General features: G+C 34.0%; 2 protein-coding genes across 2 annotated transcripts in view; one reads left to right on the top strand and one right to left on the bottom strand.

The window, feature by feature from the left end:
• The first annotated feature begins 524 nt into the window (after window positions 1-524).
• LOC108732579 (glyoxylate reductase/hydroxypyruvate reductase) lies at window positions 525-5,267 on the top strand. Its single transcript, XM_025976096.1, has 8 exons — window positions 525-545; window positions 607-640; window positions 3,666-3,740; window positions 4,051-4,181; window positions 4,239-4,428; window positions 4,483-4,649; window positions 4,712-5,002; window positions 5,075-5,267. Exons 4-8 carry the CDS (start codon window positions 4,103-4,105, stop codon window positions 5,191-5,193), a joined length of 846 nt encoding a protein of 281 aa, XP_025831881.1. The 5' UTR covers window positions 525-545; window positions 607-640; window positions 3,666-3,740; window positions 4,051-4,102; the 3' UTR covers window positions 5,194-5,267.
• Window positions 5,268-5,310: 43 nt separating this feature from the next.
• Window positions 5,311-11,160, bottom strand: part of LOC108732566 (alkaline phosphatase, tissue-nonspecific isozyme-like) — a 9,296-nt gene continuing 3,446 nt past the window's right edge. The window contains exons 2-8 of the mRNA XM_025976063.1: window positions 8,620-8,759; window positions 7,796-7,959; window positions 7,437-7,644; window positions 6,986-7,119; window positions 6,483-6,693; window positions 6,074-6,379; window positions 5,311-5,435 (exon numbers count right to left, since the gene is read on the bottom strand). Coding sequence (XP_025831848.1) covers window positions 5,311-5,435; window positions 6,074-6,379; window positions 6,483-6,693; window positions 6,986-7,119; window positions 7,437-7,644; window positions 7,796-7,959; window positions 8,620-8,759 — 1,288 coding nt within the window. The remainder of the gene's footprint in view (window positions 5,436-6,073; window positions 6,380-6,482; window positions 6,694-6,985; window positions 7,120-7,436; window positions 7,645-7,795; window positions 7,960-8,619; window positions 8,760-11,160) is intronic.

Here is an 11,160-nt window from a genome sequence, read left to right on the forward strand (position 1 = left end):
GTACCAAAATGATATTGGCATATTGTGATGGGCTAATTTATTAAATTGTTTTATTTTGATTACTAGTATTAACTCCCCACATTGGCAGTGCCACAATTAGTGTCCGCAAGCAGTTGGCAGAATTAGCAGCGGACAATATTATTCTTGGTCTTCAGGGGAAACCCCTATTAACGCCCGTTTTTTAATTATCATATACAATCAACTATCTGTAATAAGTGGTGAAGTAGATGCTAAATTTTAATTGCAAATAAAGGCTTTAATACAATTATGTCTTTTATTATTGATAATACATTATTAATATTATTAAAATACGGAATCAAGGTAATCGGTAACTTTTTTAATTGGGCCCACATTTGTAGCAAAACCAATAAAATAATAAAGGTAGGTTTGTTCATGTGTACCATGAAGGAGATGGGCCATTGGACCTAAAATTATAAAACTAAGAAAGTAACTTCTACCATTTCAAAAACATATAAACGAGTTATATCTACAGGGTATTCAAATAACTGATTCCGTATTAAGGAAGGACATTACCTATCTTTTGAGTAGATATTTCTCAACCCTTACCTACCATGCTATAAAAATTCAAATTGTTATTTTTTATAGGGAATGAAGAAACATATAAAATCCAGAAAGAAAGGTAGGTTTGAAATATTATTTTCAATTTATTTTTATAGTACATATAAGACCAGTTATTTATAGTATAGTGTAATAATATATTGTGTTATTTTAAAACTAACTCGTTTTGTTGAATGACAATTAAGTAGATACTTTTAATTCACTGGTTGATTAAAATAAATAAATGCAATGAATCCGTTCTTACTTCCTCAATACTGATTAGACGGTAAGTTAGCATGGCATACAGCACCATGTTCATATACGTAAGGTCATTGACCTTCTTGATGCTACCTATAAAGTTTTTGTAGTTTTACGCAGTTACATTGTGCGTTTCTTTGCTGGTTTATTTTTATTGAATAAAAGAAGCTGAACTTATTGAGCTTTAAATGTATTTAAGGCAAAAAATGACTAATTATTACATGTATACTGCTAACGATATCTATTGCATCGTTAAACAAAATTGTTTTCCAAAACAGAGTTTTTGCTGGAGTGAAGCATTTATAAGTGTAGTACATGCCTACATTTACTGTTTTAATTTGTAAAAGTATTTGTTTATAAGTATTAGTAATTTCAGTCTAATTAAAAAGTTAAAAACATCTATTTAAGAAGCCATTTTGATTTCAGCGAAACACCAAGACAGAAGGTATTGGTATCAAATTATGATGTTCCATCTTCAGCTTTAGATATTCTATCATTATTGTAGCTCTGTGTTGGTAGGCACACTAGGGCTAAGTAAATTATGCTATTAATCAAAATAATCTAATGAACAATCGAATATTTCGATTAATCAATTACTCAACTACCGTTTGTTTTTAATAATAGCCTAGCCCTAATAGAAACGGTGACTTGCAACACCTATATACGTAAACAGAGCCAATTGAGTTCTACTCTCTGATAAACTAATAAATAAGAAGAAATTAAATCTTTGGTCAATAATTCATCGAAACACCCGAAAATGGATCGTGATTTCGATTTAATTTCATCAACACGTCACACGCAGTCTCGATAAATCACCTACTAAACTGAAGATGTTCCACTTAAGTACGTTTGTGTAATATTAAGACCACAAATCGATATTACATTATGAATATGCTTATGTCGAGTATTTTCGGTTTGACAAGATTTCGTACGGCGTGCTGATGACATCAAATAAGATCAAAATCGCGATCCACATTTAAACTTAATCCGTTTTGACGACGAAAATGTTGTTACGTAATGGATAATGCAAAGTTGTACAATATTATTTATATCCCATGCGTAAACAACAAATACTAAAAATAGTTTATATCATTTACATTAACAGAAATTATAAAACGTTTCAGAAAAACACCAAAACGATTGAAATCTGATCATTTTCGATCACTAATAATAATAAGTTGAAAAAAATATTTAAGATTCTTACTATAATACTCGACTGAAAATTTTTAATGGAATGAATAAAACTTTCTTTAGGGGTATTTGGAAAGGCTTTCGCCCGCAATATTTATTAGGTACTGACTTAAAAAATTCCACAATTGGTATCGTTGGATTTGGAGGAATTGGTCAAGCAATTGCCAAAAGGCTAAAAGGGTTTGATGTAAGCAGAATAACATATTGTGGTCACCGTGAAAAACCAGAAGGTAAAAACCAATAAAAATATTACCGAATTTGTCTCTAATAATAAATGTTTAAACAAAATTATTAAATTATATCTTTTTCCTACCTTAAATCTTGTAGCAGCGCAGCTGGGAGCAGAATTCGTCCCATTTGAAACACTTCTCCGAGACAGCGATTTTGTCATTGTCGCAGCACCTTTAACACCAGAAACGAAAAATTTATTCAATCAAAATACTTTTGCAAAAATGAAAAAGTGCATATAATAGAATATCTCTAATGTTCGGTTTACAACTCGCCACTATTGTATAATATATCAATGGCGGGGATATTCCATTATACGCGATCATTAAACAGCAGTATTATCAGGACTTAACCAGTCCAGTGAATGCAATTTAATACTTTTGAGAGGTGTTAACGCTCTGTACAAAAGATTTTGATTATTCGGTCAGTTTTCAGAGAAACGACTGATATTTTTAGATAAATTAGTTGAAGAAATATATCCCCTACAATGCTTCCCAAATTATGAATTTTCGCTCGCGCGACATAAGAAGTTCAGACAACGAAATGTGTAATTTCTATGTTAGGCGAACTTTTCGCCTTATCCGTTCAGCCCATTTGATTACGTTGAATAAGTGGAAGATAACGATTTGCAGTAGTTTTACACCGACACGACGGTCTACGTGTCAGTGTTTTTCTCCTATTCGAGGAGGTTCAGTGACTATAATTAGATCATTCAGTAGCAATATGAGTAAACCGANAATAATATATTGTGTTATTTTAAAACTAACTCGTTTTGTTGAATGACAATTAAGTAGATACTTTTAATTCACTGGTTGATTAAAATAAATAAATGCAATGAATCCGTTCTTACTTCCTCAATACTGATTAGACGGTAAGTTAGCATGGCATACAGCACCATGTTCATATACGTAAGGTCATTGACCTTCTTGATGCTACCTATAAAGTTTTTGTAGTTTTACGCAGTTACATTGTGCGTTTCTTTGCTGGTTTATTTTTATTGAATAAAAGAAGCTGAACTTATTGAGCTTTAAATGTATTTAAGGCAAAAAATGACTAATTATTACATGTATACTGCTAACGATATCTATTGCATCGTTAAACAAAATTGTTTTCCAAAACAGAGTTTTTGCTGGAGTGAAGCATTTATAAGTGTAGTACATGCCTACATTTACTGTTTGTATTTGTAAAANAAATGTATTTAAGGCAAAAAATGACTAATTATTACATGTATACTGCTAACGATATCTATTGCATCGTTAAACAAAATTGTTTTCCAAAACAGAGTTTTTGCTGGAGTGAAGCATTTATAAGTGTAGTACATGCCTACATTTACTGTTTTAATTTGTAAAAGTATTTGTTTATAAGTATTAGTAATTTCAGTCTAATTAAAAAGTTAAAAACATCTATTTAAGAAGCCATTTTGATTTCAGCGAAACACCAAGACAGAAGGTATTGGTAACAAATTATGATGTTCCATCTTCAGCTTTAGATATTCTTAGGAGACAGTAAGTCAGTTTAACTTACGAATTTTTAATAAAGCTGTATAAATGAACCATACTCATACAAAATACTTACTTAATAGTACACTACTATCATAAGCAAAAGATAAACTTGACCACACACATAACCGGCACGTAATGAAACATATTCCTACTACCTAGTAGCTGCTAGTAGCTACTCATTTTGAGCGTCGATGCTACTAAACATCTACGCACACATATGTAGTACTGTTGATTTTCCGATGATTAACTTAAATAATACAAAAGTATCAGTCTGTTAGTTAATCTTATTGAAACAGGACCGTTTTGCTCCTAGTTTTGATATCGTGATAACAGAAAGGAAACCAAGAGCTACTAAACAAGACATCATGGACAAAGTCGCTGATGTAGACGCCATCTTTTGGGCTATTCATCAGCCATTGGACGAAGAGATTTTAAATGCGGCAGGTCCGTGTTCAGGAAATATTAGAAACGCGCGTGGATATAATAAATAAACCATTTCAGGACCAAAATTGAAAATTATAGTAACAATGAACGCAGGCACCGATCATATTGATTTAGAAGCTGTAAGAAAACGTAATATTAAATTAGCAAACACACCAAAACTCCTGAATAAGGCGGTTGCAGATGTGGCTATTCTTTTAACATTGGCTGCATCTAGACGATTGCAAGAAGGCAGAATGCATATTGAAAAGTAAATTAACAAAAGTTAAAAATTGCTTTAAGCGTCATGGTAGTGTAATTTTAGGGGTATATGGAGTGGGGTTGGTGTTCAGTATTTGCTAGGGACGGACTTGGAAAATTCAACCGTTGGTATTGTTGGACTTGGAGGAATTGGACAAGCCATTGCCAAAAGGTTGAAGGCTTTTGACATTGGCAGACTTCTGTACTCGGGCCACCGTGAAAAATCGGAAGGTATAACAATATAAATAAAAAAATAAAAACAAACAATTGCTAATTTAATTGTTGTCATTCAGGAAAACAATTAGGCGCAGAATTTGTATCATTCAAGACACTTCTTCGAGAAAGTGACTTCGTCATTGTAGCGGCACCTTTAACTGACGAAACAAGGCATATGTTCAATAGGACTACATTTTCTTTGATGAAAAACAGTTCTGTGTTCGTAAATATTGCGAGAGGTCTTATTGTAGACCAAGATGCTTTAATAGAGGCCTTGAAGGATGGTACCATTTTTGCCGCTGGGTTAGACGTTATGGTTCCGGAACCGTTACCCACAGATAGTGAACTGTTAAAACTTCCAAACTGTGGTAAGTGTACCAAAATGATATTGGCATATTGTGATGGGCTAATTTATTAAATTGTTTTATTTTGATTACTAGTATTAACTCCCCACATTGGCAGTGCCACAATTAGTGTCCGCAAGCAGTTGGCAGAATTAGCAGCGGACAATATTATTCTTGGTCTTCAGGGGAAACCCCTATTAACGCCCGTTTTTTAATTATCATATACAATCAACTATCTGTAATAAGTGGTGAAGTAGATGCTAAATTTTAATTGCAAATAAAGGCTTTAATACAATTATGTCTTTTATTATTGATAATACATTATGAAAATATTATAAAAATACGGAATCAAGGTAATCGGTAACTTTTTTAATTGGGCCCACATTTGTAGCAAAACCAATAAAATAATAAAGGTAGGTTTGTTCATGTGTACCATGAAGGAGATGGGCCATTGGACCTAAAAATTTAAAAAGAATCCAGAATTATATAATCGCATAACCCATTACGTTGCTTTTTATATAAATTAAACTGCTTTCCACATAAATTTATTAAATTTTTGGTACTATTGCATCATAAAAGAGCAGCTACTTTTTGTAGATGTAGGCCGGTTAAGATCCTTAATCCAACCCTGTGCATGTTGCGAACATGGTTGCATAACAATACCACCATTCAAAGAAAAGTAATTTAAGAAAACTGAATTTAAAATTAGTATAGTAAATTAAATATAGTAAAAACATATTAAATTGAATTGTGATAGTTTCTGATTTACATATATACTTCGATGAGTTGAAGTCATGAAAAAAACGTACGAATTACTTTTTAATGCAACATCTAGAGGAAATTTATGAATAAGAGCTATTTGGGTTGTCTACCTTCTATTAAAGTAGTACTACATAACAACTGACTACGATTTTGCGCAAGCGCCGAACTTAAATGATCTAAAAACCATTATGGCGTCGTATTGTCTGTTTCGTGGTTGCGTGTGAAAATTAATTTTCTTAGAAGTTCTCTTTGAATGTGATAGTAAAGTAGTGTTTATGTTTTAATGCAAACTGATGACTGTGATTATGTGTAAATTTCGTTATTTCAGCTTACCAATAGCGTAAACGTTAACATCCGTGCCCGCGTGTGTTACTTGGTCGGTTAAAATGCCGGCCTGTTGATAGTACGTGTAGTCTTCCGTATCCTGTTTGCTAGGATCCATCCTCAGGATTTTTTGTGCTGGACAGTGGATAGTTTTGTTTTCTGCTACAAGGTATGTTCTATTAAACATTGGATTGAGAAGTACACTTAAATTTCCCATTGAATTGTCGGCATAAAATTGGTAGTTATGGGGCCCGCCAGTGGCGTAGGTAAGGGTAGTATAATTGGCGTTATCATAGCCCACAGGTTGGGATAATCCTATAATATAAAATAATATTGTATTACCGGTAGCTAATGTCTCCTTAAACGTATTTGTTTTATTGATTTATTACGTACAAAAGTAATTTTCTTAAATTAGTACCTAAAATACTTGAATGTCTGTGCGGGTATCCGTTTATAACCATTGAAGTTGCATGGTCGGCTGTCACAATAATTAAAGTATCCTTTAACTTCTCAGCTTCTTCCAAAATAGTTACAATTTTTTCGATAGCCGCGTTAAGTGCTACTGTTTCTTCTAATGCTATTTTGGCATGTCCCTCGTGGTGGGCTTGGTTAATTAAACCACCCTCTACCTAGGATATTGAATAGGATCAATTTGGTACAGGCTTTCGTGGCCAGTAGGCGCACATATGCTGTTCTGATTCGGGTCTAAGGGCCGTTGTCGGTTGGAGTTGTTCCCTAACGTTTCGCTAACCTTAGTGGCGAACTTCTTCTGAAGTCCTTCCATCTTCTCAGTTCGCATGCAGCACCGGGAATGGAAAGACTTTTGAAGAAGCTTCCCACTCGTGCTAGCGAAACGTTAGGAAGCAACTACCAAAAGGAATCATTTAAATGTTTATCAGGATTAAAATGGTAAAAACTTACTACTAAGAAAAACCCATTTGGGTTCGAATCCAAAATTTCTAACGCTTTCTCCGCCATTGCAGATAGTGAGGGCATACCGTAGGGAGAAGTGTCCCTTTGATATTCATAATTGAAGTTACTGTTAGAAAATATTCCTTAAAAAGGATAATCATTGTTACTTAATCTTTGGTTTAAATGAATATGTAGATTTGGTAAATGTTACCCTTTTTTTGCGTTGCGTACATAATGTAAAGATATAGAAAGAACAATTACTGCAATTGAAACATTTTCTTTCAAAATTCCTAAAGCAACTCACATGCACACCAATAGTATACTTAGCGAAGTATAAGCATAAATGTCCAGTGGCGTAACGAAAGTGTAAAGTTTTGGGTTAAATTTTATTTGGTTTTTGGCGTTTAAGTTTAATTTTGGGTGGTGATATACATAAGCATCAGTTGTAACATACATTTACCTAAAAGATAGTCAACGTGCGATAGCTTTTGTAATTCCCATGTGTTCGTTACAACAGCGTAGTTAACATGTCGTTTTTCTTTATCAAGCGTCCAATCCCGTATTAGATCTCTTCCATCAACGCTGTAACATGCATTTTTATCAATCGGGTCGTCAAAAGAGCCGCTCGCATCCGATTTTAAGCATTGCATACCACCTCCCATGATAACCTTAAATATGTTTTGCAAATAGAATTACCTAATAGGATTACAACCTAATTAGCCTGGCTAATTAAAAAATTAATATGCTTAATACAAACGGTAGAAAATATTAATGAAACAAGAGCTAAACTGAAGTTGTGGTCACTTAAAATTGTCCTACTTTTATATTCTTTCCTGGAACATCCTCAATTAACTGTCGTGCAATATCTTTGCACATGGTACTTTTGTTGGGCATAAATGCGTCACATTCCCATTTTGTATTGGCTACGTGAGCATATATGGAGGCTACAGTTTCACTTGTTACCCTGGCATTAGTTACAAATCCTGTAATTCAATTTGAATTTTAGTGTTAACATCAGGACCAATTACAATTGTGCATCGTAGATGTAGAAGGCGTATGTTGGGTTGCATATTTTAGTATTGAGTGCTGCCTAATGCCTATTATTTTCAATTAAAAGTGCATAAAAATGATTTTCCCAAAAGTTGGGCAATGTTTAACCTAATTTTTGATAAAAAGCTATTCTTTGAGTTTTCTTTTTGCTGTTTCTTTTCAAACTGCGTGAAAATAAATTTTTCCCAAAAACCAGAGTTTCAGATTTCCTTAAATGGTGAGACCAAGTCACCAGACGCGACATTATTGTATATTGTAACAATTAACNAAATTTCCTTTCCGAGGCTTTGTGTCAGCCCAATCACATATTGTGTCAATACTTATCATTTTATCGTAATTTAAAAACTTGGAAATTGCACGGTACACTATAGGAACTACGATAAATTTTCCCTAATCGGCGCCATGTTTTTAGGCTCCTCCCATTTGACGGATCCCAATACTTATTGAACGTATTTTGGTCTTGTTTGGGAATTGATTTAAAATAACTTTTGGAAGTTGTGAGATTCCCACCTGGACCAGAAGCCCGCGGTGAGCCACCCACCGTCCTCCACATATTTCCCCCATTACCTTTAATTTTCCGACGAAAGGAAAACGTTCGAAGAACAAATATTTGTCTTCAGATTTGCTGTATATTCTTGTGGCAGTAATCGTTTCTGGTCCCATGCCGTCTCCAATAAATATGATAAGATTCTGAGCCTCATCGACATTGTACAACATTGTGTCTGCGGCAGTCCTGTCGAAATTGTTGATGTCCAACCAAAGAACGCGATCGTTATCTAGACATTGTTATAAACTGTATATTATCAGATACCATATGAAAACTTATCATTTTTAACAATTGTTATTACTATTAAGGGTTCATCATCATGAATCGTCAATCTTAAGACTAGTTGGACACGCACCTCCACTTTTTCCTGTCCTGAGCATTTCGCATTTCCCTAAAACTAGAACATCCCACATCCCTAACTATTTGCGGAAAATAACCTAATCTAGGTCTACCTCTACCCCTCCTAACTCCCGTTTCTGTTTCTGACTAGACCTTCATGCCTGAGAAGGTATCCTACCAACCTATCTCGCCTATTTCTTATTGACTTCCATAGAGTCCTCTGTTCTCCAAGTCTTTCTAATACCTCTTCATTTCTAACCTTCTCTATCCACGGTATCCTTATCATTCGCCTCTAACTCCACATTTTGAACTAATCTTTTTAGAATCTCTAAATAAACCGTTCGCGAGCATAGAAGTGACTTCTTTTTATTAAAGGCGACTCGACCTTGCGCTATCACTGCTTTATATTCCTACTACTCCTTCCGTCCTGACTTATCTGTCTTCCTAGATACCTAAAATAGACCAATTCTTCTAATTTTTCGTCTCTTATTTTTATATTCGCTCTTTCCCTACTTTTTCTTCCCTTGCATACCAGTATTTTTGTTTTACTTTTATTTATTTTCATACAGTCCTGATCTGTCAGTACCGCTTCCATTTTATTTAAAGCTATGTCTAGGTCCTCCTTGCTAGATGCTAATACTGCTATATCATCTACAAATCTAAACATACTAATTTTCTGCCCTTGCACGTCTATCCCTACAGTTGTACTGTCTTTAATGATGTTGATGGCGTCTTCGATGTATAGATTAAAAAGTATCGGTGACAGTGTGCATCCCTGCCTGACTCCCTTCCTAATATTTACTTCTCTACTTTGCATCCCCAGCTCTATAACTGCCTGTTGCTCTATATACAAACTAAGTATCACTCTTCTATGTGTTGTAGGTAGGTTTTTTTATTATTTTACAACTGTTATTTTTAAATGTAGCCTTCACTACTCCTTTTTTTATTATCGAATTTTGTGGTAAATATGTTATTCATACTTAAAGTCAAAAAGGTTATACAAACGAATTATTAACTATGAAATAACGGTTTACAACTACAGGCACAACGAAAAAAATATCAAGAGGGTCAAAACGTAACTAACTCTAAATTATGTGACAAAATCGAAAAATGTTCTGCTGCCACCACCAATACCTGGTATGCAACAAAAAGAGTACGAGCCAGAAGCCAATAAGGGGAAAAACCCAATAAGTTATGACTCTGCTTCGAGCTATGCAGTTCCTGTAAACTGCATACAATTAAAGAGCATCCACAGGGGCGGCCTTAGTCATTGGAAGGTTCCGGGCGGGTAAATTTTTGCGAGACCCTCGTCTATGTGAAATTAATTTTAATGATGATATTTAAAGAATGCAAAGTGATTTATAAATAAGTTTACAGTTTTAAAATTGTTTGTCGAAAATTAAAAAAAATTGATAAAGACAAAGATAGTAAATTTGCGTCTTCTAAGACTATTAAGAAATTCACATAAATATTAGTAGTATATACTATTACTACCTAATATTTTTCTAATTAGATTGTTGCACGAGTGTGCGAGGCCCCTGCAAGAGCGAGGCCCCAGGCGGTTGCCCTGTTCGCCACCCCCAAAGGCCGCCCCTGAGCATCGATAATAAAATTAAAAAAGGTGGTTGCCGGCGAAGACCTTCGCAGAACCATTTGAAATTATTGAAATTTCCAATATAGTAACATAAAATAGTGATATGCGAATCTATGTCTAACGACTAAAAAAATATTAAAATTAAACTGAACCAGTTCTCTAATACGAAAACGTTTCGCTTTCAATAATAATAATTAAAATTTATTTGTTATAGTTACGTCTACGTTGATATAAATTTAACTTCTTTTCTATCATTTAAGATTAATCTTAAAAAGATGAGAGAAAGGAGCGGCCGACGTTATTTGGAATAAGATAAACAGTTCCTTGAGTCGCTTAATCAGTTTCTTTTTTCTTAAATTAATCCTCTCGAATAAGAAGTGGTATAAGGCTTGGAATTTTTTTTGCCGTCCATTTATTAGAGAATTTGCATTTTAAATCAGCAGGAAAATCTTTCATGATTAATTCTCCTGTGATATCTCGGCGTCTAGCGTAATTTATATTTTCTTTTTCTAATCCTTTAAAAAAATCCCCACACCACCGGCTCCTTAGGGCTGCCTCAAGAATTAATTTTGTAAGCAAATATTAATTTAACGCGACCATGAATTAAATTCTAAGATACAAACGCAATCAGCTTAAGTTTTTTTTGAAAGAGAT

Source organism: Agrilus planipennis, unplaced genomic scaffold, assembly GCF_000699045.2.
Source record: "Agrilus planipennis isolate EAB-ADULT unplaced genomic scaffold, Apla_2.0 scaffold71, whole genome shotgun sequence".
In the NCBI taxonomy this organism is placed as follows: domain Eukaryota; kingdom Metazoa; phylum Arthropoda; class Insecta; order Coleoptera; family Buprestidae; genus Agrilus; species Agrilus planipennis.